At 45.6% G+C, this 27500-nt stretch overlaps 2 protein-coding genes and 2 long non-coding RNA genes across 7 annotated transcripts in view; 2 read left to right on the forward strand and 2 right to left on the reverse strand.

The window, feature by feature from the left end:
- The first annotated feature begins 6952 nt into the window (after positions 1-6952).
- LOC125294168 lies at positions 6953-10981 on the forward strand. The gene is made up of 3 exons (XR_007193499.1): positions 6953-7120; positions 9048-9216; positions 10806-10981. It is a non-coding gene; the product is annotated as an uncharacterized LOC125294168 (long non-coding RNA).
- Positions 10982-13429: 2448 nt separating this feature from the next.
- LOC125294159 (xenotropic and polytropic retrovirus receptor 1-like) lies at positions 13430-21892 on the forward strand. The gene is made up of 4 exons (XM_048242579.1): positions 13430-13537; positions 15211-15347; positions 17177-17422; positions 21737-21892. The coding sequence occupies exons 1-4, from the start codon at positions 13475-13477 to the stop codon at positions 21879-21881; spliced, it is 591 nt and encodes a 196-aa protein (XP_048098536.1). The 5' UTR covers positions 13430-13474; the 3' UTR covers positions 21882-21892.
- Positions 21893-22518: 626 nt separating this feature from the next.
- LOC125294165 lies at positions 22519-25162 on the reverse strand. 2 transcript variants are annotated; one of them, XR_007193495.1, is made up of 3 exons: positions 24024-25162; positions 22630-23985; positions 22519-22591 (listed from the first exon to the last, which is right to left on the reverse strand). It is a non-coding gene; the product is annotated as an uncharacterized LOC125294165 (long non-coding RNA). The 2 variants fall into 2 exon arrangements; XR_007193496.1 differs by having other exon boundaries at positions 22523-23112; positions 23157-23985.
- Positions 25163-25275: 113 nt separating this feature from the next.
- Positions 25276-27500, reverse strand: part of LOC125294155 (nucleus accumbens-associated protein 2) — a 3780-nt gene continuing 1555 nt past the window's right edge. Inside the window, exons 3-6 of one of the 3 annotated variants that reach the window (XM_048242572.1) lie at positions 26949-27161; positions 26493-26598; positions 26121-26218; positions 25276-25828 (exon numbers count right to left, since the gene is read on the reverse strand). In XM_048242572.1, the coding sequence (XP_048098529.1) occupies positions 25287-25828; positions 26121-26218; positions 26493-26598; positions 26949-27161 (959 nt within the window). In that variant the 3' untranslated portion in view covers positions 25276-25286. Of the gene's footprint in view, positions 25829-26120; positions 26219-26492; positions 26599-26948; positions 27204-27500 lie in introns of all 3 variants that reach the window. The other 2 variants (XM_048242573.1, XM_048242571.1) reach the window with 2 other exon arrangements.

The following is a 27500-nucleotide window of genomic DNA, read 5'->3' on the forward strand; positions in this document are numbered from 1 at the left end:
ATCTATCTATCTATCAGTTTTAATTGACTTTTCCTGGAATGCTCTTTAGCCGGCTCACATATGTCTGGTGTGACGTCAGCTGTTCTGTAGCCAGTCCATTGTGAGGATTCTGCCTTGGGTTTTCAGTTTTAATTTTAAGGATGTTGCGTTGGTTGTTCAGTTGTAACTGTAAGGATGCTGTGTTGGCTGTTCAGTTGTAACTGTAAGGAGGTTGCGTTGGCTCTTCAGTTGTGACTGTATGGATGCTGCGTTGGCTGTTCAGTTGTGACTGTAAGGATGCTGCGTTGGCTGTTCAGTTGTAACTGTAAGAATGCTGCGTTGGCTGCTCAGTATAAGGATGCTGTGTTGGCTGTTCAGTTGTAACTGTAAGGATGCTGCGTTGGCTGCTCAGTTGTAACTGTAAGGATGCTGTGTTGGCTGTTCAGTTGTAACTGTAAGGATGTTGCGTTGGCTGTTCCTGCAGGCTCTCATGTGTCACCTGGAGGGGGAAAACCGGCAGAAAGCCCTAAAGAGACTCCGGGTCCCACAGAAGGCTCTTAAACAGGTCGGCTGTGAGCTCATTCAGCAGATAGGTTGGCTTACACATACAGTTAAAAGAAGGATAGAGACCTGCCCACTGTTGTAGAAGCTCCCAGGCAACTTTTTATTTAACGCAACGTTTCGACCCATGAGGGTCTTCTTCAGACTTCAAAACAAGTGTGCACAAGCAACATTAAAAAGCACAGGTAGGCTCATCTGATTCAACTGAGCCCTCATCAGGTCAATTAGAAGATTTAACCACCTTGTTAACCCAATTCCCATCTGACACACATCTCAACTACATACAAACCAATTGACACACATTTAGATCTAAGTAGGTCTTACCCACAAACATAGTCCCAACAACATATCAAATCAAAAACACATACAGTCACCCCCACACCCACAGACATACAAACAAATAAACAAAATGAGCTTTTTGGATATTCTACAACAGTGTGCAGGTCCTTCTTTTAACTGCTGACACTTTAGACCTGGCACCTGTTACAACCTACCCTGGATGTGCGTACACAGGTCTTTCTCTTTGGAACTGGCTTACACACACACACACACACACACAATTCAGCAGATAGATTGGCCTGTCTATACCACCATCTGTTTGGTCAGAAGATTGATATTAATGTATATTTACCATTGATTAATTGCAAAAAATATGAACCTTATGAAAAAGTAAATAAAGATAGGGATGAAAAGGACATGAACTCTCCGATCAGGAAAGATTTTTTCTTTTCAGGTTAGCGTGTTTACAGTGAATTACCTTTTTTACAGTGAGTGACGTATCTGGCTTTATAAATATTGCTGTGCTGATAACACTTGTACTTGTCCAGTCAGAGCAGACGTGGATCATGTTTCGCATCGGACTGGCGTGTGGGCTTCTCATCACCCTCTTCGCCCTCGTCCTCATCCAGGGTCAGAGCACTGGGACACACACAGACATACATCATCATCACACATCATCTACATACTACACAGGAACAGACAGACAGATAGACAGACAGACCGAAAGAGTATGGTAATAAGTGATTTAACCTGGGAGATGATTTTTCTTCTGCTGCTGATAGAGAGTGAGAGTGAAACAGATTCAAAGAGGAGCTAAATCATTAGAGTGTGTCGTCAGACAAACAGATAGCCAGCTAGCATACCAGCCAGCTAGCCAGACAGATAGTGCTAAAGATAAATTTCCACTGTATGTAAATTCAATGGACAATTAAGTTTTCATCTATCTAGCCAGCCAGCCTACCAGCCAGCTAGCCAGACAGATAGCCAACAAGCCTATCAGCCAGATAGACAGATAGCCAGCTAGCCAGACAGACAGATAGCCAGCTAGCCACAGAGATAGCCGGGGGTCATCCCTATGTTCCCTGGGTCCTATGTTCCCTGTTTGGGATTAGGGTTAGGATTAGGGTCGGTCCTCATTCTATGTTCCCCAGTCCCATACAAAGCGGGGAACATAGGACCCGGGGAACATAGGTACGTTCCCGATAGCCAGCTAGCCTAACAGCTAGCTAGCCAGACAGATAGCCAGCTAGCCTACCAGCCAGCTAGGGGAGCGTACCTATGTTCCCCGGGTCCTTTGTATGAGACCGGGGAACATAGGACCCTTTTTTTAAAACCCTAACCATAACCCTAACCCTAACCCCGAGCGGGGAACATAGGATCCGGGGAACATAGGACCTGGGGAACATAGGGATGACCTCATAGCCAGACAGAAAGATAGCCTGCTAGCCACACAGATAGCCAGCTAGCCACACAGATAACCAGCTAGCCTACCAGCCAGCTAGCCAGACAGATAGCCAGACAGATCGCCAGCCACACAGATAGAGTTTAGAGAATGAAGTGAGCGATACGTTATCATGTTCCTCAGGCAGGCGTGTGTGTGTATGTGTGTGTGTGTGTGTGTGTGTGTGTGTGTGTGTGTGTCTGTGTGTGTGTGTGTGTGTGTGTGTGTGTGTGTGCATCCTCCAGAGAGGAGCTTCCTGCTGCTGGAGTTCCTCCCTCCTCTAACAGCAGACAGACAGACAGACAGAGACAGCCAGAGTTGAGAGTAAAATGATCTTCTCAATGTCCTCCAGTTGTGCGGGCATCGGAGTGGGAGCGTGTGCATCCTGTCCTGCGCGTCCACAGAGGCTGCTTCCTGCTGCTGGAGTTCCTGCTGCTCATAGGCCTCAGCATGCTCCTCTGGCGAAGGGCAGGGGTCAACCACGCGCTCATCTTCCAGCTGGACCCCAGAGACCACCTCACACATCAGCACCTCCTGCAGGTGAGATAACACCACCTCACACATCAGCACCTCCTGCCGGTGAGATAACACCACCTCACACATCAGCACCTCCTGCAGGTGAGACAGCACCTCTTGCAGGTTACAGGGGAGACAGCACCTTTTGCAAGTGAGACGCACTGGACATTTGGACATTTCTGTAATGAGGACCATAGTCTGTGTGTGTGTGTGTCTGGGTGGGTCGGTGTGTGTGTGTGTGTGTGTGTGTGTATGTGTGTATGTGGGTGGGTGTGTATTTGTGTGTGTGTGTGTGTGTAGGGGGTGTATGTGTGTGTTGTGTGTGTGTGTGTGATGTGTGGTGTGTGCCTGAGTGGGTCGGTGGGTGTATGTGTGTGTGTGTGTGTGTGTGTGTGTGTGTGGTGTGTGGTGTGTGTGTGTGTGGGTGTGTGTGTGTGTGTGTGTGTGTGTGTGTAGTGTGTGTGTGTGTGTGTGTGTGTGTGTGGTGTGTGTGTGTGTGTGTGTGTGTGTGTGTGTTTGTGTGTGTGTGTGATGCGTGCGTGTGTGTGTTACAGGTGGCGGGGGTGTTGGCCGTGTTCTGGTGCTGCAGCGTACTGGCGTGTCTTTGCCCCCCCCTGGTGAAGATGCCCCGTCTCCTGCCCCCCCTGCTGCTCCACGCCCTCCTGCTGCTGCTGCTGCTCAACCCCACCCACATCTGCTACGGACACGCCCACCGCTGGCTACGCCCCCTACTGGTGAGAGAGAGGGAGAGGGAGGAGGGGGAGAGAGAGGAGGGAGAGAGAGAGAGAGAGAATAGGGAGAGAGAGTGAGAGAGGGAGAGGAGGGGGAGAGAGGGATAGAGGGAGAGAGAGAGGAGAGAGAAAGAGAGAGAAGAGGTAGAGACAGGAATAGAGGGAGAGAGGAAGAGAGAGAGAGGGATAGAGGGAGAGAGAGAGAGTGATAGAGGAGGGAGAGAGAGAGAGAGTGAGGGAGAGGAGGGAGTGAGAGAGAGAGAGAGGGATAGAGAGAGAGAGAGGAGGGAGAGAGAGATAGAGAGAGAGGGATAGAGAGAAAGAGAGAGAGACAGATGAGAGAGAGCGAGTGTGAAAGAGAGAGGGAGAGAGATAGTGAACTGAGAGAGTGATCGAACTCCAGGACTGCTCAAAGAAAACAATTTTTTCAGAAAACAGCAACAGACAGAAAACTGGTGAACAACTCAAAGGCTAAAAGAAAAAAATATATAAACTCACTTAGCTCCAGACCCATTTGATGTTCTCTTGGAAAACAAAGAGTTCCTGTATATTCTGCCATTGGATCTCACATTTTGGGCTGCACCAGCGCATCTGCCCGATGCTCCAGATTGACGCTCCAGACCAGCGCTCCACACCGACGCTCCAGACCGGTGCTCCACACCGACGCTCCAGACCGGTGCTCCAGATCTTTAGGGTGCCTCATCCCTGGTGCTCCAGATCTTTAGGGTGCCTCATCTCTGGTGTTCTAGGTCTTTAGGGTGCCTTATTTCCGGTGTTCTAGGTCAGTGGTTCTTAAACTTTTTGTCTGGCGACCCCACAAAAAAGTATGGCGAGGTCTGGCGACCCCACTTTCCCCAAACCCATTCCTCCCAAGTCCTTACTCAAATACCCCCCCAACAATAACAACTAAATCAAGCAAAAACTAGAAAGCAAAGTCATTTGTTTTATTTACTCCATATGAACAAGAACCGAGAAAACCAAACAATCACGATTAAACAAGTGTAGGCTGCCACCATATCAGATCAGAGTGCTATAATGCGTGAAGCGCCGCACACACAAAGCACACACACACATACACATGCAGCATTAGGCCTACAACGTTACATTAATTATATTTATGGCGATAACAATAACAATATTTTTTTATTTCCCTTTTCTGGTTTACTATCTTTAACAATTTCAATGGGAAGGGTGGGCATGCTTCGTGAACATAGCAAGTTAATTCTAGGAGGAATGCTGCATCATGGCGACACAGAGATTTTCCTCTCCATCGGTGCTGAGCGACATCTGTATTTTTAGATGTCGTTTCATTTTGACAGGTTTTAAGCTCTCATTCACCAGAACATCGCCGCAAATCACACATTGTGGGTGGTCGAGGTTATCTTTAACTTGGCAAGTGAATGCATATTTCAGAAATTCTTACAGAAAATAATTGGCGACCCCATGGAAGTTTTTGGCGACCCCAAGTTTATCTCTGGTGCTCCGGACCTCTAGCTCCACTCAGCCCTGCCCCTGGGGCTTCCTCCTGCCCCTGGGCCTTCCTCCTGGGCCTGCTGGGCTTCCGTCTCTCCCTGACTGACCGCAGCAGTAGCGCTTAGCTGGTATATCTAAATCTAATCAAAAGTATCTAAAACTAATCAAAAGTATCTGAGTGACGCTGATGCCTGGTGCTCCACTGAATGTGCTTGGGCTGGGAGAGCCTGAGGTTTCTCAGTGCAGTGAGTGAAACATTTCAAAGTCAAAGTCTGCTTTATTGTCAATTTCTTCACATGTCAAGACATACAAAGAGATCGAAATTACGTTTCCTACTATCTCACGGTGGAGACAAAAAATATATTACCAATTAGGTCCACAGACAAACATAACATTCAAGGCACATACAATGAAGAAAATAAGAGCAGCAAAATTTGAGTTGAAATTGTGCAATTGTGCATACAGTAGACAGTCAATATAATAGTGCAAAAGTCAGGCCAATAAATGGCTGAGATAGTTCTGTTTGACCTAAGTATGCAAGTGGCATAGTGGTGCAAGTTATGTAAGAGCAGCAGAAGTGTGTTCAGAAGTGTTTTCAGGACAACAACAACAAGTTGCAAAGTGTGCAAGTGTACAAGTGGAGTAGTGGAGTAGTGCAAGGCAACCATTGTGGGTCCAAAGTCCAGGATGTTATGTAGCTGAGGGTGGAGGGGGGGAGAGTTCAGCATCCTAACAGCCTGGTGTATGAAGCTGTTGGTGAGTCTGGTGGTGCGGGGCGCAGGCTTCTGTACCTCTTCCCAGAGGGCAGTAGATCAAACAAATTGTGGCCGGGTGACTTGCATCACTCACAATTGTGGTCGCCTTCGGGTGAGGTGGGAGGTGTAAAATGTCCTTCAGGGAGGGAAGTGAAGCACCAATAATCCTTCCAGCTGTGTTCACTATGCTGCAGGGCTTTCCTGTTGTATTCAGTGCAGCTTCCGCCCACACAGCGATACAGCTGGAAGGATGCTCTCAATGGTGCCTCGGTAGAATGTGGTCATGATGGCTGGTGGAGCACTTGCTCGCCAGAGTTTCCGCAGTTTCCAACCTGTATTGAGTCTCGTCGCCCTTGGTGATGAGACCCACCAGAGTTGTGTCGTCAGCAAATTTCACTATGTGGTTGTTGCTGTAGGTTGCAGTGCAGTCATGCGTCAGCAGGGTGAAGAGCAGCGGACTGAGCACGCAGCCTTGAGGGGCCCCCGTGCTCAGTGTGATGCTGCTTGAGATATTGTTGCCAACACGTACTACCTGCACTCTAAAAAATGTTGGGTTAAAAATAACCCAAATATAACACAGCCGCTGGTTAACTATTGGACCAACACCACATTGAGTTATCCTAACCCAATGGTCTGGGTACATTATTAAACCCAGCAGATTGGGTATGATTCTAACCCAAAACACTGGGTTATATCAACACAACGTTAGTTACATTGGCACAATAGACTGGGTAAAGGTAACCAATGTGCTGGGTTATAACTATATAAATGTTGAGTAAAATTCACACAGTATATTGGGTATAGATTCAACCCAAACCACTGGGTTATATCAACAGAACTGCTAGTTAAAATAACCAGTTGTCGGGTTTTCTAAACCAAGTATTTGGGTTGCATTGAGAGAAAATGGGCAACAAATAGCCATGCAATGAAATAAAACAGTTCGACATAATTATTTATTTGACAGTTTACTTTATTTTTGAATGGATAGCCTACTCTAAAAGCAGCATCAGCATGTGATAAGTTACTTCCATGAAGACAGCTAGATTCCACGGTCCATTTGGGGGTCAGCCCTGTCAATCAAAGAAAGAAAGAGTAAATTAATCACTGCTATTGACAGAACTTTAGATCAAGACTTTCACGAACCATGATCAGTGAATGATGTTGACAAACATTAAAAAATTCGAGACAAAATATTAGCGCCAACACACTTTCGGAAACCATGACCACCTCATGGAGTTGTTTAACAGCAGACTGACAAACATACGTTCAGTAATATTAACGTTAGTGGCAGTGATAGTTCTACCGTTAGCTAGCTCATGTTAACACATTCAGTTAGTTAAATTCAAGTTGTCTGTTACGTTAATGTTACCACCAAAAACCACCCAGTAAGTTCCATGGCTATAATATGAAGCTACCCTGAATGAATTAATATGTTGTTTGGCATGATGATTACCGTGCGTAAAGAGACTACTTCCACTATACATTAGCTGACACACATGCTGCACTAACACGAAGCATTTGTTAGAGCTAGAAGCTAACATACCAACCGTCTGCTAACGTTAACCCTAGCCAGCTGTTGGTATGCTAATTTTTTTGTTTCTGTTCAGTGCTTTGTAAAAAGTTTGTTTTTGTTTCTGTTCAGCAGTTCATACCCAGTCAACACAGAACTATGTTTTAAGAGTCTGTCTTTGTGTAGATTTAACATTAACATGAGCAGTAATTGTAAGACTGTAAATTAATGTTAGCTAATGTTGGTAGATTTGTTATTTTTAAGATTACATCGTTAGCTGGCTTGAATGTCACAATTCTTAACCTGCTTAGGCTGAACGAAATTGGCAGGCAGAATATCCATTCATATCACGAAGGTATCTCTGGGTGTAGGCTACTTTTTTAAAATCCGTCTGAATAATAATAATAAAAAAGTTAAAAGCAGATACATCCTGAAAATCAAAATTGGAGAACCAAATTTATTGATGAACAATCATTAACAATCTACTATTTATCTAATCTACTAAATTATAAAACAAACCACATTATAACAAATTACCATTTACAAATTAGAACTTTCCACTGCATGTTGAAAGCTGCTGGACTACATGGTACCAAGATGACCGGTTGAAAGAATACCCACGATTTCCCCGAACTCTCAAATAACTATGCAGCTGTGTTAAAGTTACCCTGGTGCTGGGTGATGACATTTGTGTTTCTGTCGGGGAGGGGCGCTGTCCTAAACTATTAACCCAACAAGCTGGGTTACAGAAAATAACCCAACATGAGTAAAAACAACCCCACACTATGACCCAACAGTTTCAACTCAGTGTTTGGGTTGAGAAAATAACCCAGCATTTTTTAGAGTGTGAGGCCTCTGACAGAGGAAGTCCAGTAGCCAGTTGCAGAGGTAGGTACTGAGTCCCAGTTTGTCAAGTTTGCAGATGAGTTGTTGTGGTATTATGGTGTTGAATGCAGAACTGAAGTGTATAAACAGCAATCTCACATATGAGTCTCTTTTTTCCAGGTGGGTGAGGGCTGGGTGGAGGGCAGAGCAGATTGCATCCTCTGTGGACCGTTTGGCTCAATTTAAGCTAAATTTCAATTTTAATTTAATTTGAACTAAATGTGCCTGTAAGCCCGAGGCAAACATGCAACCTTGTGCTTCAGCCTCCAGTCAAAAGTCTTATATCACTGCCACTGAGTGGAAGTCTTTAATGAAGCCAGAGGCTGGAGATGAGTTATTTCAGTTGTCCAGACCGATGTCTCCTCCTCTCCTCACCTCTTCTCTCCTTTCTCCTGTTCTCCTTTCTTGTCTTTTCTCCTACTCTCCACCTCTTTTCCCTCTCCTCTCCTCCTCTCCTCCCTCCTCTCCTCTCCTCTCCTCCATCTCCTCTCCTCTCCTCCTCCTCTCCTCTCCTCCTCTCCTCTCTCCTCCTCCTCTCCTCCCTCCTCCTCCTCTCCTCACCTCTTCTCTCCTTTCTCCTGTTCTCCTTTCTTGTCTTTTCTCCTACTCTCCACCTCTTTTCCCTCTCCTCTCCTCCTCTCCTCTCTCCTCCCTCCTCTCCTCTCCTCCCTCTCCTCCATCTCCTCTCCTCTCCTCCTCCTCTCCTCTCTCTCCTCTCCTCTCCTCCTCTCCTCTCCCTCTCCTCTCCTCCTCCTCCTCCTCTCCTCTGCTCCTCTCTCCTTTCCTGTCTCTTCTCTACTTCTCTCTCCCCTCTCCTCATCTCCTCTCCTCCTCTGTCCTCCTCCCCTCTCCTCCTCTTTCCTTATCTCCTCATCTCTCCTCTCCTCCTCTTTCCTCTCCTCTCCTCCTCTCCTCAGCTGCGGGTGCTCTCTGCTCCTCTGTGGCCCGTGGCGTTTGCAGACTGCTGGCTCGCTGACCAGCTCAACAGCCTCAGCCCACTGTTTCTGGACCTGTGGCATCTGCTCTGTTCCTATAGCAACAAGGGAGCTGGACAGGATGCTCTGACATCAGGTCATCAGGCCCCTGGTGAGCAGTCAGTCATAGTAAAGTTATACACAGTCATAGCACAGTTATACACAGTCATAGTACAGTTATACACAGTCATAGTAGTTATACAGTCATAGTACAGTTGTACACAGTCATAGTACATTTATACACAGTCATAGTACAGTTATACAAAGTCATAGTACAGTTATGTCATAGTACAGTTATACACAGTCATAGTACAGTTATACACAGTCATAGTAGTTATACAGTCATAGTACAGTTATACACAGTTATAGCACAGTTATACACACTCATAGCACAGTTATACACAGTCATACACAGTCATAGCACAGTTATACAGTCATAGTACAGTTGTACACAGTCATAGTACAGTTATACAGTCATAGTACATTTATACACAGTCATAGTACAGTTATACAAAGTCATAGTACAGTTATGTCATAGTACAGTTATACACAGTCATAGTACAGTTATACACAGTCATAGTACAATACACAGTCATAGCACAATTATACACAGTCATAGTACAGTTATACACAGTCATAGTAGTTATACAGTCATAGTACAGTTATACACAGTTATAGCACAGTTATACACAGTCATAGCACAGTTATACACAGTCATACACAGTCATAGCACAGTTATACAGTCATAGTACAGTTGTACACAGTCATAGTACAGTTATACAGTCATAGTACAGTTATACACAGTCATAGTACAGTTAGATAGATAGATACTTTATTGATCCTCAAGGGGAAATTCAAGAAATACAGTCATAGTACAGTCATAGTACAGTCATACACAGTCATAGTACAGTCATACACAGTCATTGTCAGTGTTAAGTAAAGTGTTACAAATGAAAAAGTACAAAGTAAGGCGTTACTGTAATTCCACTACTTATAGTGGTAACAGTCATGTAACAAAGTATTTTTGTAAATCTAGTCACACAATTACAACTACTGAAATTTAAATGCATTTGTTACTTGCGTTCCTCTGTTGATCTTGTGTGAAAAATGCAATGTGTGACTGCAGACAAGATGACAGATGCACATTTGTTGCCTCTGATCTAACGTCGCCCGACCTTAGCAGTGTTTCCCGCGATTGTGTTTAGTGTTTTGATTGCAGAAGCATTCTTAATAGCAGTCTCCTCACCTTCCTCCTTATTGCGGATTTAAAACACGATGGAGTGCATTAGGCTGCAGTTTAAATGGGCATCTTAAACACCTTTTCCCTTTCGTTTCCATCTCGTAAGCTCCACTACAGTAAAGGTGCATTGTTGTTCATCTCTCTGCTCTTCGCCTATTGTGCAAAAGCTTTGTTATATTAATTTCATAAATAATAATAATACATAGGTCTAAAAAATTAGGTTTACTGTGTGTGTGACTGTTCAGTACTGTTCATATTGCCATTTTAAAAGCAGACATAAAACTTGTGTATGTGTGTGTGTGTGTGTGTGTGTGTGTGTGTGTTTGTGTGTGTGTTGTTGTGTTGTGCTGAGCTGGTGGGCTCCGGTCAGCACCTCTGATGGCAACCTGCCTAATCCTGCGCTGATGTTTGTGTTTGTGTTATTGTTTATATTGTTGTTATTGTTGTTGTTTGTGGTCCAGAGCAGGCTAGCTGTGGTCTGTCAGCCCTGGCGGCGACGTGTCTGATCCAATGCTTCCCCCCCTGGCTGCGTCTTGCCCAGTGCCTGAGGCAGTTTTGGGACAGCAGAGACGCCGTCCACCTCCTCAACGCTGGCAAATACGCCACGGTCTTCCTCATGGTCATGTTCGCCGGACTCTACAACAGAGCCAGAGGTGGACGACGCCTCAGATGTGGACTGCACTTATTACAGGATTATAGTTATCACAGCACTACACGACACTTATTACGGGATTATAGTTATCACAGCACTACAGGATTATAGTTATCACAGCACTACACGACACTTATTACGGGATTATAGTTTTCACAGCACTACACGACATGTATTACAGGATTATAGTTATCACAGCACTACACGACACTTATTACGGGATTATAGTTTTCACAGCACTACACAACATGTATTACAGGATTATAGTTATCACAGCACTACACGACATGTATTACAGGATTATAGTTATCACCAGGGTGCGATTTGTGTAAAAACCAGAGGGGGGGATGATTTTGAATACGTTTATAACCCCCCCCCCCCCCCAAAAAAAAAAAAAAAAAAAAAATAAAAAAAATAATGAACGAACAATTCATAGCCTAGTAATGTCATGACTAATAATACCCTATATTATTTTTGCCACCGTTGTAACATTTTAGTTTTAGTTTACCGTGGTGTATGACTTTAAACAGCGAGTGTGCTTGGTATGATGATCAGCTCCTCTAATGCAGGGTAGGACTACGTTTTGACAAGCATACAAATTCACCTTGTTCTTGTCCCATCTGAAATGACTCCTCTACTTTTACTGCCTCCATCCTTTCTGTATTTGTTGTGGAAAAAAACGTTGTATATGATGGCACTGAAGTCTTAAGTTAGTGAATTGGCTAACAGTGTTAGTTGGTAACCAAATAGCACATTGCGCTACACGCTCGTGAGGCTACGTTCATTCTCTCCTGCTGATTTTATGTTCAGTAGCCAAGTGCGTAATATTGCAAAAGTTGAAAAAATAAATGTGTTTATTGTAGCCTACAGAAAATAAATAGCCTATCATACTGTCAGTTAATTGCCTTTAGTGCAGTGAAGAGTTTGGAGAGTAAAGTTATAGGGCAACTTGAAGTTTTATGAAAATAATTTACGAACCAGAACATAAAGACCATGAAGCTTCTATTTCTTGCTGCTGTTAAAACACCAGCGAGATAGTTTAAATACCCACCAACATTCGTTTTTGCAGTACAAAGTTCTAAAAGTTATTTGTCTACTAGGCCTAGCCTACTGGCTGATTTATCAAACGAGTGCTTTCTCGTTCGTCCTCCGCAAACTACAGGTGTTTCGGTAGAGAGCCATTGAATAAGCGATGCCAAGCAATTTCTGTAACACTTTTTGTGACATTCAGCAAATATCTCCTCATTTAATGTAAGTATCTTCGGACAATAGGCCTACGTTCTACTCTACGTGCAGTTGTCCTCCATCTCAGTTGCATCAGTTTTCTAATTTTGAAGGTTCTAAAACATTATTATGCTTCACTGAATCCTTCTCGTTTTCTTTCATTTGTCCAGCTAACTAGCCATTTATGATGGATTACACACTCGACATTCTGAAATGTCCTGCACGATCAAGGCCAAATTAAGTTATCACGCAGCCACTGTGTCAGCAGCATGACTGCTGACGGTGACGGTGCGTTTCTGATGTCAGATTATTATGTAGGCTAGCCTACTAGACTGTTCTCACGTTGCAGCGCTTTACTTATATGAAGTAGCATTAATCAATATGAGGGGCAGAGGGGGATAAATAGATAGAGATAGATAGATAGATAGATACTTTATTGATCCTCAAGGGGAAATTCAAATGTTGTCCCCACCGGGGTTATAAATATAATTTAGCAGAGGTAGGGATAAGAAAACCAGAGGGGGGGGAAATCCTCACCATCCCCCCCTACAAATCGCACCCTGGTTATCACAGCACTACACAACTTCTATTACGGGATTATAGTTATCACAGCACTACACGACAGCACTACACGACACTTATTACAGGATTATAGTTATCACAGCACTACACGACACTTATTACGGGATTATAGCTATCACAGCACTACACGACACGTATTACAGGATTATAATTATCACAGCACTACACAACACTTATTACGGGATTATATCACAGTACTACACTATTACCTGCAGTTTATGTAGTGTGTGTGTGTGTGTGTGTGTGTGTGTCGCGTGCATGTGTGTGTGTGTGCTTGTGTATGTGCGCGCGCGCATCCATCATGGCGTCCATGCTGAGTTGGGATTAGTGAGAGTTCCTCTAAACTACCCTAAATCCAGACCCTAAATCCAGTGTGTGTGTGTGTGTGTGTGTGTGTGCGTGTGTGCATTTGTGTGTGTGTGTGTTCACAGTATTACACTATTACCTGCACCTATCACACTGTTACAGCACTGTAGTGTGTGTGCATGTATGTGTGTGTGTGCATTGTACATATGTGTTTATTTGCATGCATATTATATGTGTGTGTGTGTGTGTGTGTGTGTGTGTACTGCAGTGCACCCTGGCCAGGTGTGGGAGGTGAATGTGTGTGTGTACCTGTGGGCTGTGTCCACCTGCTTCAGTGTGTTGGTGTGTGTGAGCTGGGACCTACGCATGGACTGGACTCTGCTGCAGGGCCACGGACTCCTGAGGAGAGAGTTGCTGTACACACACGAGGTACACACACACACGCACACACACACGCACACACACACACGCACACATACACACACACACGCACACATACACACACACACACACACACACACACACACACGCACGCACACACACACGTACACATACATACACACACACACACACACGTACACACACACACGCACACATACACACACACACACACGCACACACGTACACACACACACGCATACATACAAACTAGTGAGACTTAAATTGTTCCATTAGTTAACTAGTGGACAAAAACGGTCAGCTTGTTTGTGTTTTTAGGTGTAACTAGTTAACTAGTGAACAAAATATGCATGCCACTAGTTAACTAGTAAGGCCCACAACACCCTCACTAGTAAACTAGTGGGTATTTTGACCTTTACTGTACATGTTAACAAGTGACCATTTTGGCATCTCACTAGTTAACTAGTGGGGCTGAAATGGCCTTCACTAGTTAACTAGTGGGCATTTTGGGGCACACTAGTAAACTAGTGACACTTTTTGCACCTCACTAGTTAACTAGTCGAATGGAAATTGCCATCACTAGTTCACTTAGTGGGTGTTTTTGGTGCACACTAGTAAACTAGTGACACTTTTTGTGACCTTTTAGTGGGCATTTGTGTCTTCACTAGTTAACTAGTGAGCAGTTCTGCCTTCACTAGTTTACATGTAAGTGTCACACTGAAGCCACTAGTTTACTAGCTAGAGTACCTTTGGCCAGCATGTTAACTTGTGTGCCACATGCAAATGTTGTGGGTGGGATTTCGTGAAATTCTGCACTGTGATTGGTTGTCATGTTCTATTTGGACATAGGGAGCCAATAGAAAGCCTCAATTTCCAGAATTCCTCCTCCCCCTAATTTGAATTCTGCGCCACTAGTTGACTAGTGTGAATTTTGTCTTGAACTAGTTCACTAGTATACATTTATGACCTCACTAGTTAACTAGTTTGGACAAATGATGCATCAACTGGTTAACTAGTGAGCCTACTGCCATCACCTAGCTAGCTAGTAAGCCATTTATGGTTCACTAGTTAACTAGTGACTTTGACCTACTCCAACTAGTTAACTAGTGAGGTGTTTTGCCTTCACTAGTAAACATGTGCACATGTTTGGCTGTCACTAGTTAACTAGTGAGACCCAAAAGCCTTCAACTAGCTGACTGGTATGCATTTTGGCCTAGTTAACTAGTAGACATTTCTGGCTCTCACTAGTTAACTAGTGAAGCTAAAATGTGTACACTAGTTAACTAGTGAGCCTTTTGGCTCCCACTAGTCAACTAGTGTGCATATTTTGGCCCTCACTAGTTAACTAGTTCACACAAACATGGCTCACTAGTTAACTAGTTGACAAAAATGGCTTACATGTACATGTACATTTATCAGAATAAATACTCAATCGGCTTGCCATAGCACACACACACACACACACACACACACACACACACACACACGAGGTACACAGGCACACACACACACACGCACACACAAGATGGTTCTGCGTGTGTGTTCCAGGTCCCAGGTGCTGTACTATGGCGGTATTCTGATGGACGTGGTTCTGCGTGTGTGCTGGACATGGTTCAGCGTGTGTGCTGGACATGGTTCTGCGTGTGTGCTGGACGTGGTTCTGCGTGTGTGCTGGACATGGTTCTGCACGTGTGCTGTCCCAGGCGCTGTACTATGGTGGGATGCTGCTGGACGTGGTTCTGCGTGTGTGCTGGGCGGTGAACATCCTGCTGGCCCAGATGAGGGACTCTGTAGCTGCAGCCTCCGTCAGCAGCGTGCTGGCCCCTCTAGAGGTGCTCAGGTACAGCACACACACAACCTATACACACACACACACACACACACACAACCTATAGCACACACACACCACTACACACACACACACACAACCTATAGCATACACACACACACAAACACACACACACACACAACCTATAGCACACATACACACACACACAACCTATAGCACACACACACACACACACACACACACAACCTATAGCACACACACACACACACACACACACACACACACACACACAACCTATAGCACACACACACACACACAACCTATAGCACACACACACACACACACACAACCTATAGCACACACACATACACACACACAACCTATAGCACACACACACCACTACACACACACACACACACACACACACACACACACACAACCTATAGCACACACACACCACTACAAACACACACCACTACACACCGCCTATAGCACACACACACCACTACACACACACACACACACACACACACACACCACTATACACACACCACTATACACACACACACACTCACAACCTATAGCACACACACACCACTACATACTCTCACACACACACACACACCTATAGCACACACACACCACACACACACACACACAACCTATAGCACACACACACCACTACACACACACACACAACCTATAGCACACACACACCACTACATAATCTCTCACACACACACACTCAACCTATAGCACACACACACTGCTACATACTCTCTCACACACACACACACACACACACCATTACACACACACACACCATTACATACTCACACACACACACCATTACATACTCACACACACACACACACACTCTCTCACATACACACACTCACACACACCATTACATACTCTCTCACACACACACACACACACTCACACACACACTATTACACACTCAAACACACACCATTGCACACTCACAACATATAGCACACACACACTATTACACACTCACAACATATAACAAACACACACCATTACACACTCACAACATATAGTGCACACACACACACACCTTTACACACTCACAACATAGCACACACACACACACACACTCCAGACGGTGTGTATTATGCTGTTGTATTGTCCATTCAGACGGTGTGTATTATGCTGTTGTATTGTCCATTCAGACGGTGTGCCTTATGGCAAAAGCTATGGTACTTTTACTCCGACTGTGTGCTGAAAATATATTTTCTCCTTCAGACAGTGTGTGTGCGTGTTTGGAATATCTCAGTCTGTTATGATGGTCTGCGTGTGTGTGTGTGTGTGTGTGTAATGTATTTGTCCCTTCAGATGTGTGTGTGGAATAAATATGTTTCTTTAGACAGTGTGCTTGCTGTTTGTGTTTATTCCCTCTGATGGTGTGCAGAATATATTTGCCCCTTCGGATGTGTGTGTGTACAGTATATGTGTGTGTGTGTATGTTTGTGTGTGTGTATGTGTATGTTTGTGTGTGTGTATGTTTGTGTTGCTTGTGTGCATGTGTATGTTTGTGCGTGCGTGCGTACATGTGTGTATGTTTGTGTGTGTATGTTTGTGTGTATGTTTGTGTGTGTGTGTGTGCATGTGTATGTTTGTGTGTGCATGTGTATGTGTGTGTGTATGCGTACGTGTGTGTGTGTGTGTGTGTGTGTGTGTGTGCATGTGTATGTTTGTGCGTGTGTGCGTACGTGTGTGTATGTGTTTGTGTGTGTGTATGTTTGTGTGTCTGTGCATGCATGCGTACGTGTGTGTATGTGTGTGCGTGCGTGCATGTTACCTGTTTCTCCGTCTAGACGGTGTGTGTGGAACATGTTACCTATTTCTCCGTCTAGACGGTGTGTGTGGAACATGTTTCGTCTGGAGAGCGAGCAGTTGAGAAACTGTGAGCTGATGCGTGCCGTCAGAGACGTGGACTTCCCAGAATCCTGTGCGTGTCTGCCAGAGCACGTCCTGCAGGAGTGGAGGCAGAACCAGAACCAGGAGGAGACGGGCCCGGGTCAGCAGAACCAGAACCTGGACTGCTGCAGAACCCCCTCAGACCACTCCTGCACAGCCCTCCTGCTCACCTGTTTGAACAGGTAAATCCCGAGCACTCCTGCACACCTGTTTGAGCAGGTTTCCCCAGCACTCTTGCACACCTGTTTGAGCAGGTAAATCCCCAGCACTCCTGCACAGCCCTCCTGCTCACCTGTTTGAGCAGGTAAATCCCCAGCACTCTTGCTCACCTGTTTGAGCAGGTAAATCCCCAGCACTCCTGCACACCTGTTTGAGCAGGTAAATCCCCAGCACTCTGAGACCATGCACATCTGCGATCAGCTGCTTGTGGTCTGGCATGGAGTAAACTACTGTTTCTGTAACTGCAGGTGCCTCAGTATAATCTTGGGTAACACACACACACACACAGGGATGTGGGTGTTATAACGTACACACTTTTGCTGGAACACGATTCTATCCCCCACACTTTTTGTCAGATTAAAATGAAAGTAAAATATGGAAATAAACGCTCCGTAAAGAGTTGGAACCGTATCTACCATAATGCACACAGAGAGAGACACAAATAGGTCTGTTGATTTGATTGAACGGTCATCCAGCCAATCACATCAAGTTAGCCAGTGAAGAACCAGAGCCGCTCTGATCAAATTCAAAGTGTGCGTCTTTCAAGGCTGTGCTGCTTGGGTCTGCATTATAACGTCTGCAGTGAGCAGATTTCAGGTAGAATTTAAATGATAATTGTTACCGCATTATGCCAATTTAGTAAACCAAAATTCACTGTCTGACTGACAGTTTTTGTCACAATGTAGAAATGCAGGGAGTCAAAGTGAAAACGGGGGTGCGCGCACCAAGGCACTTGTTGTTTCTGCAAAAAGACCTTTGGCTACTGTTCTCAGAGCATTATGCTTTTTCTGTCTATGATCTGCAGCTTTTCTCAAACTATGGGCCTCCTCAACAATTAACCTACTGGTCCACGTAGCCGCGAAATTAAGTTATGCCCGGTGCTTCACACGTCTGATCATTTGCAGCAAGATTGAATGGAACCGCGGACTAAAAAATAAACTAGGCTAAAAGTTTCCCCAATCAGATACTTATTAATTTGGTGTCATCAACTATATAGACATAGCCCAGTCAGCACACATAGGCCTATGTCTCCAAGACGCTTGGAAAAGATCTGAACAGCTTCGCGTTCCATTGTCTTGAATGATTGAACAGCTTCGCGTTGCCATTGTAGTGCTACATCTACTGGAGATCTTAATGTCTTAAATACGGTCGCGTTCCATTTAGAACATCTTATTTTGATCTTACAAACGGCCAGGTCAAGACACGTTTGAGTTCTACATCTGAGAACTAAGATTTCCAGCATGAACTCAAATAGAACGCTTATGAGCGCTCATGCAACGTGTGCGTCCCTGCAGCAAGTGAAACTGGAGGTAACGTGGGCTAGAAGCAACAATAGTTTAAACAACAACGTAGCTTCCTGTAACTATCAATGGAAAAAGCATAGAAACTGCTGATCATAATCTTTAAATTAACATTAATTAAGATGGCTATATGCAACACAATTTATTTATATTCCCTTTGCATATGGGTAGACTTCAAACGTTTTTGAAATTGAGCTTACAGTTCTGTCACTATTCTGTGTCCTTTACGTTTATTTAATAGGTATTAGTGATACCTCGAAATTAGGCTGATGTCTGTTAGGTAATTTATTGTAGCCTGCTAACCCATATGCACAAAACATAATTTCTGAAATGATTTCTTGATTTATAACATGATATATCAGATATGTCTCCATATAGGGTAGTGTCAAATAGTGAAGTGATAGCAGGTAGATCATGTAGGCCTACATGTCACATGAGCCACACATAGGGGCGCTGCTTCTTCTGTCCCTTCCAAACTGCATTAAAATGGTGTATTTAGCAATCAAAATTTCTATTTTTTTTCGGGGGAGAAACTTCAGGACACCAATATAGTCCGCACCCCTCTCAGAAAATACTTACAACGTCCCTGTAGGGAGTTATTTATAATTTGGCCAGATTGTTTCATTTTCCTATACCACAACCCCCACACTTTTAAAAAGCTTGATACGCCTCTGCACACACACACGGACACACACGGACACACACACTTTACTTGGATAGTCCGCCCACAGAGAATTTACAGACCATCTCTTGCCATTCAAGTTCAGTATATAAAATTGCTGTTAAACAAATAAACTGGTTAAACTAACCTTTACCATAAAATGTGCATAACAGAGTGTCAACAGATCGCTTGTTGATAAGCTATCTGTATCTGTATCTGTAGATAGTCTAGAGGGGACTATCTAAATCTAAATAGTCTAAAGGGGACTATCTAAATCTAAATAGTCTAAAGGGAACTATCTAAATAGTCTAAAGGGGACTATCTAAATAGTCTAAAGGGGACTATCTAAATTTAAATAGTCTAAAGGGGACTATCTAAATAAAGTGTAGCCTCATATTTTTGTTCTTGTCACTGTTCATTCTAGGCTTTTGTCCAGTTTCGTTTTTTTCCCTTACAGTAGTTCCAATGACAGCTGAAATAGTCTCAGGACGCTTTGCAGAGGCCTTTAGCCTGAAAACCCCGTTCTGCCCTGCAGAGTTGTGTGCTGTAGTTACATTGTGTTGTGTTGCCCTGCAGTGTTAAAGGAGATTCACTTCCACCACTATTTACTTATATAGCGTCAAAAAGAATTGAAATGAAAAAGAATCGTCTCAAGATGCTTTAGGGAGCCCCTGAGCCTGAACTCCATATGTCCTGTAGCCTGAACTCTATATGTCATGTAGCCTGAACTCTATATGTCCTGAACTCTATATGTCATGTAGCCTGAACTCTATATGTCATGTAGCCTGAACTCCACGTCATGTAGCCTGAACTCTATATGTCCTGAACTCTATATGTCATGTAGCCTGAACTCTATATGTCCTGAACTCTATATGTCATGTAGCCTGAACTCTATATGTCCTGAACTCTATATGTCATGTAGCCTGAACTCTATATGTCCTGAACTCTATATGTCATGTAGCCTGAACTCTATATGTTCTGTAGCCTGAACTCTATATGTCATGTAGCCTGAACTCCACGTCATGTAGCCTGAACTCTATATGTCCTGAACTCTATATGTCCTGTAGCCTGAACTCTATACGTCCTGAACTCTATATGTCATGTAGCCTGAACTCCACGTCATGTAGCCTGAACTCTATATGTCCTGAACTCTATATGTCATGTAGCCTGAACTCTATATATCATGTAGCCTGAACTCTATATGTCCTGAACTCTATATGTCATGTAGCCTGAACTCCACGTCATGTACAGTAGCCTGAACTCTATATGTCCTGAACTCTATATGTCATGTAGCCTGAACTCTATATGTCCTGAACTCTATATGTCATGTAGCCTGAACTCCACGTCATGTAAAGTAGCCTGAACTCTATATGTCCTGAACTCTATATGTCATGTAGCCTGAACTCTATCTATATTCCTGAACTCTATATGTCCTGAACTCTATATGTCATGTAGCCTGAACTCCATGTCATGTAGCCTGAACTCTATATGTCCTGAACTCTATATGTCCCTGAACTACCCCTCATGTAGCCTGAACTCTATATGTCCTGAACTCTATATGTCCTGTACCTGAACTCTATGTCATGTAGCCTGAACTCTATATGTCATGTAGCCTGAACTCTATATGTAGCCTGAACTCTATATGTCCTGTCATGTAGCCTGAACTCTATATATCATGTAGCCTGAACTCTATATGTCCTGAACTCTATATGTCATGTAGCCTGAACTCTATATGTCATGTAGCCTGAACTCTATATACAGTAGCCTGAACTCTATATGTCCTGAACTCTATATGTCATGTAGCCTGAACTCTATATATCCTGAACTCTCATGTAGCCTGAACTCTATATATGTCCTGAACTCTATATGTCCTGAACTCTATATGTCCTGAACTCCACGTCATGTAGCCTGAACTCCCAACGTCCTGAACTCTATGTCAGCCTGAACTCTATATGTCCTGAACTGAATCTCTGTATGTCATGTAGCCTGAACTCCACGTCATGTAGCCTGAACTCTATATGTCCTGAACTCTATATGTCATGTAGCCTGAACTCCACGTCATGTAGCCTGAACTCTATATGTCATGTATGTATGTGTATCAGAGTGGTAGTTGTCTGAACTCTATATGTCATGTATGTATGTGTATCAGAGTGGTAGTTGTCTGAACTCTATATGTCATGTATGTATGTGTATCAGAGTGGTAGTTGTCTGAACTCTATATGTCATGTATGTATGTGTATCAGAGTGGTAGTTGTCTGTTGTTGTAACTGTTTCATTCTATTCTGTAATTGGGTGCTTGTTGTTTGTCCTTGCAGAGTGCACGGAGAAGCTCTATCAGTGGAGGACAGCACGCCTGAGGACAGCGAGTGGGACAGAACATGGATAGAGAAGAAGATGTTGGACACGCAAAACGTTGAAAATGACCCTAAAAACCGTGACGTGAAATGTGCTATGCTCTGACTGTTGCTTATCCTGACTGCTGAGGAACTGTAAGATTGGAATAAACGCTGTTTTGATTCTGTGTAAATCTGCTGTGAAATGTGACTTGGTGCTTGTCGTACTGTGACTGTTTGCCCTTCTAATGGCAGGGGTGATGTATGAGGTGCGTTGGAATATCTTTGTTACTGGTGTCATAACCAGGGGGATGCGTGAGGTGTGTGGGAATATCTTTGTTACCGGTGTCATAACCAGGGGGATGTGTGAGGTGCGTTGGAATATCTTTGTTACCGGTGTCATAACCAGGGGGATGTGTGAGGTGCGTGGGAATATCTTTCTTACCGGTGTCATAGTGAGGTGTGTGGGAATATCTTTGTTACCGGTGTCATAACCAGGGGGATGTGTGAGGTGCATTGGAATATCTTTGTTACCGGTGTCATAACCAGGGGGATGTGTGAGGTGTGTGGGAATATCTTTGTTACCGGTGTCATAACCAGGGGGATGTGTGAGGTGCATTGGAATATCTTTGTTACCGGTGTCATAACCAGGGGGATGTGTGAGGTGTGTGGGAATATCTTTGTTGCCGGTGTCATAACCAGGCAGAGCAGAAGCATGCAGAGAATAGAGAGACACTGAGGCTAAGATCACACAGCCTTTATTCCACACAGCAGGGGGACCGACAGTGACCATCCAACACCCACCCCACACCTCTATAGATAGTGACCACCCCACACCTCTAACACCCACTGCAGTAACAATGACCACCCCACACCTCTAACACCCACTGCAGTAACAATGACCACCCCACACCTCTAACACCCACTGCAGTAACAATGACCACCCCACACCTCTAACACCCACTGCAGTCACAGTGACCACCCCACACCTCTAACACCCACTGCAGTCACAGTGACCACCCCACACCTCTAACACCCACTGGAGTAACAATGACCACCCCACACCTCTCTATAGTGACCACCCCACACCTCTATAGATAGTGACCACCCCACACCTCTATAGTGATCACCCCACACCTCTATAGATAGTGACCACCCCACACCTCTATAGATAGTGACCACCCCACACCTCTATAGTGATCACCCCACACCTCTATAGATGGTGACCACCCCACACCTCTATAGTGATCACCCCACACCTCTATAGATAGTGACCACCCCACACCTCTATAGATAGTGACCACCCCACACCTCTATAGTGACCACCCACACCTCTATAGATAGTGACCACCCCACACCTCTATAGTGACCACCCCACACATCTATAGTGATCACCCCACACCTCTATAGATAGTGACCACCCCACACCTCTATAGTGATCACCCCACACCTCTATAGATAGTGACCACCCCACACCTCTACAGTGACCACCCACACCTCTATAGATAGTGACCACCCCACACCTCTATAGATAGTGACCACCCCACACCTCTATAGTGACCACCCCCACACCTCTATAGTGACCACCCACACCTCTATAGATAGTGACCACCCCACACCTCTATAGTGATCACCCCACACCTCTATAGATAGTGACCACCCCACACCTCTATAGATAGTGACCACCCCACACCTCTATAGATAGTGACCACCCCACACCTCTATAGTGACCACCCACACCTATATAGATAGTGACCACCCCACACCTCTATAGTGATCACCCCACACCTCTATAGATAGTGACCACCCCACACATCTATAGTGATCACCCCACACCTCTATAGATAGTGACCACCCCACACCTCTATAGATAGTGACAACCCCACACCTCTATAGATAGTGACCACCCCACACCTCTATAGTGACCACCCCACACCTCTAGATAGTGACCACCCCACACCTCTATAGATAGTGACCACCCCACACCTCTATAGATAGTGACAACCCCACACCTCTATAGATAGTGACCACCCCACACCTCTATAGTGACCACCCCACACCTCTAGATAGTGACCACCCCACACCTCTATAGATAGTGACCACCCCACACCTCTATAGTGACCACCCACACCTATATAGATAGTGACCACCCCACACCTCTATAGTGATCACCCCACACCTCTATAGATAGTGACCACCCCACACCTCTATAGATAGTGACAACCCCACACCTCTATAGATAGTGACCACCCCAGTGACCACCCCACACCTCTATAGATAGTGACCACCCCACACCTCTACAGTGACCACCCCACACCTCTATTAGTCCACTGCAGTAACAGATCACTCCAGCCCCACTGCACAACACACTCCATCCCCAGGGGACTACCGAATTAATCCAGTACTGATCCCTAATCTGGGCTAGTTCAAGAGCTGACCCAAAACCCGATCTGATAGTTCTAGAACACCAACCTAGCATGTGGAGTGGTTCTGGAATCTATTGGGCCCTAAACAGAGGCGGTTCTGTCACAAGTCCAGCTGACCCGGCACAGCTGACCAATCTGGATCTCCTGGTTGGTGACCGTTCTGTAACTAGTCTGGCCATGATGTGAGTGCTGGATCCCCTCCGTCGTCATGACGCTCCCCAGGACACATGAATACTGAGTAGATTTACACAAGGGCTGGCCGTCTGTAAAAAAGCACACTGAAAGCGGAAAAACCTGCAGCTTGACCAGTTCTTTACAGTCTACGTCCCCTCACACACTCCTCATGATAGTCACTATCAGCTTCCCCAAACGGATCGACACATAGCTGGCGTTTTACGTTTTAAGAACACATCTGTGTGTAGCAAAATTATATGTCCCTTGTCAGTTTGAAGCAGTTTTCCATGCAAATTGTCCTGGTTCCATTGGTTGAGTAAATATTTATACATATGTTCTGAGAGCGCTTATCCGAGTAGGACTGCAAGAGCTTCACATGCATCTGCACCACCTGCGCAAGCAGTCAGGGAGTGTGTGTGTGTGTGTGTGTGTGAGAGAGAGAGAGAGAGGGAGAAGTAGAGGGAGAGTTTGTGTATGTGTGTGTGTGAGAGAGAGGGAGAAGGAGAGGGAGAGTGTTTGTGTGTGTGTGTGAGAGAGAGAGAGAGAAAAAGAGAGAGAGTTTGCGTATGTGTGTGTGTGTGTGTGTGTATGTCTTCCTGTGTCTGTCTTTGTGTGCACTGATGATAAATGACAGCATATTGGATTGGTAGCTCTATGCCATTGTATGTAACTGCGATTACAGTGTTTTTCTCTGTCAGATACGCAGGCCTTTGTTTTGCTTCTGGATGTCCTTGCAGCTTGATTGCGGGGCTCTGCACACATTTCTCTGACACTAGCGGCGCGGCTGTTTGGAGAAGAGCAGTGGTGGTGGGGGCAGTTAGGAGAGTTCATGAAGAAGGTCAGAGGTCAGGAGGTCGGGGGTAAGGGGCAGTTAGGAGAGTTCATGAAGGAGGTCAGAGGTCAGAGGTCGGGGGGGGGGGGGGGGGGGCAGTTCACTGCTCTTCGGGGAGATCCTTCTCCACAGGCGGCTGCTCGCCGCTGTGTGCCTTTGCTGGGGGGGAGGAGCTGGGGGCGTCAGCCTTCTTGTTGCCGTGGTGAATGTTGAGGACGCCCCTCTCTGTGGCCTCCGCGCGGCCTCTTGCCTCGTCCGAGTCCTCTCGGCCTTTCACCGACTCCGCGCCGTTGTCCTGCTCGGCCGCCGTCGGAGCCTTGGCGTCCTGTTGGCCGGGGAAGTGAGGGAGAGTTCTGAGCGGGTCGCGCGCGTCTCCGTACAGGTGCGGCTCGACCTGGAGACCGGCCGCCGTCGTCAGGTGTTTGAACTCGGCCTCGAAAGGGAACGTGGTGCTGGCCGCAGGAGCCGTCTCGGCCGGACCCACCACCACCGCGCTCCGGTACGCCTCCATCGCCTCGGGCAGCATGGACTTGATCTTGGGCAGCCAGCGTTTACGCACGCGCCGCGCGTTGGTGCACATGTCCGCAGCAATGACGTTCATCTCACTCTCCTTGAAGTTGGGCGCGAAATTCTGACAGTAAACTATAAAGAGCAAAAGAGAAGGACAGACAGCAAGGAAGAGTTTGGGGCGAAATACAGAACTCGACTGTGATCTGAAATAAGCCAAAATACAGAACTCGACTGTGATCTGAAATAAGCCAAAATAAGGCCACTTTTGACCTGAGCAGTGAGCATGAAGCATGGGCTACATACATGTAGTTTTTTTTTAATGATTTCTTTGGATGTGAGTTATAACTTAAAGAATGACAAAATATTTGACAACTGGACTTATGGTATTTTATCAGTTGAAATAGGAAGACCCCCAGATACTCACGTTTAACAGTGTTCAAAATGCGGCTGTCCAAAGGCTTCCTACTGGGGTCACAGTTCGACGAGCGAATTCCAGTCCCGCAGCTGTCCGCTAGTGTGTTTCTGCAATCACAATACCACAGTCAGCCACTGGAGGGCGCATGGAATATGCAGTGTTCACATGCAGTAGCAACCAACGCCAAACAGCTTTAGAGGGACGCGAGATGTTTGTCTCTGTCAGGATGCATTGTCGAGCGTTCAGCATTGGTGCAGGTACAGTGCTACACATGCCACTACACGTCTCTGCGTAGCCAAACAGCAGGAGGAACAGGAACATGAAGAGAAGTGTGAGCTGTGTTAAATGGAAGAGAGAGAGAGAGAGACGCGTTTAACCGACCTGTCGAAGAAGGCAGCGAGGAGCCGTCGCAGCAGCACTTTGTGTTTGATGCCGGCACACAGGTGACAGTTCATCAGCTGTCCTCGCGTCATAAACACACCGGAGCCTGAGGCACACACAGAGACAGAGACAGAGATGCAGACGCCCAAGTCCTTTTCTTATTCTCACGGAGCTACTCAGAGCACTGTCAAGCCCAGCCCTCCACTGCTAAGCTGAATCAGTATTCTCACGGAGCTACTCAGAGCACTGTCAAGCCCAGCCCTCCACTGCTAAACTGAACCAGCATAGCAGCCTGTTCTGACTGCCATCATCATTAAGACAGATTGCCTAGCTGCTGTGTTACTAAGCTGTCTCTGCACCTAACAGCGCCAGTGGGCTGCTCTGCTGTTGTGAGCGGTGCTTTTCTGTGACAGTAGCCTAGCCATGGTGTCCAGTCTGAGGCATAGATCTGCTTACCTGTGATGAGCTCCAGTCTCTCTCCCGGGTCACCCTCGGTGTAGAGGGCGGGATGGCAGCGGTACCCGATCTGCTTACCTGCGATGAGCTCCAGTCTCTCTCCCGGGTCACCCTCGGTGTAGAGGGCGGGATGGCAGCGGTACCCGATCTGGCTAATCAGGCTAGCGGGCAGCGCCTCTCGGTCACCACCCAACAGCACACAGTAGCGGCTCTCTAGGGACACAGGGATGGACGACAGCTCCATCTTCTCCTGCACTGATGGATGGAGGATGGATGGATGGAGGAAGGATGTAAGGATTGATGGATGGATGGATGGATAGATGGATGGATGGATGGATAGATGGATGGATGGATGGATGGATGGATGGATGGATGGATGGATGGATGGATGGATGGACGAGGATATGAGGGGAGAGAGAGGACAGAGAAAGAGTGAGAGAGATGACATTTGAAGTGGGGGGTCACAAAAAGATGGCCGACATGAAAGACAATGGATTTGTCATTTCAAGTGGAGACAAGACAGTGAGGTCCACAGCTAGCGCATGCAGACAC

This window comes from Alosa alosa, chromosome 5 (assembly GCF_017589495.1).
Source record: "Alosa alosa isolate M-15738 ecotype Scorff River chromosome 5, AALO_Geno_1.1, whole genome shotgun sequence".
Classification (NCBI taxonomy): Eukaryota; Metazoa; Chordata; class Actinopteri; order Clupeiformes; family Clupeidae; genus Alosa; species Alosa alosa.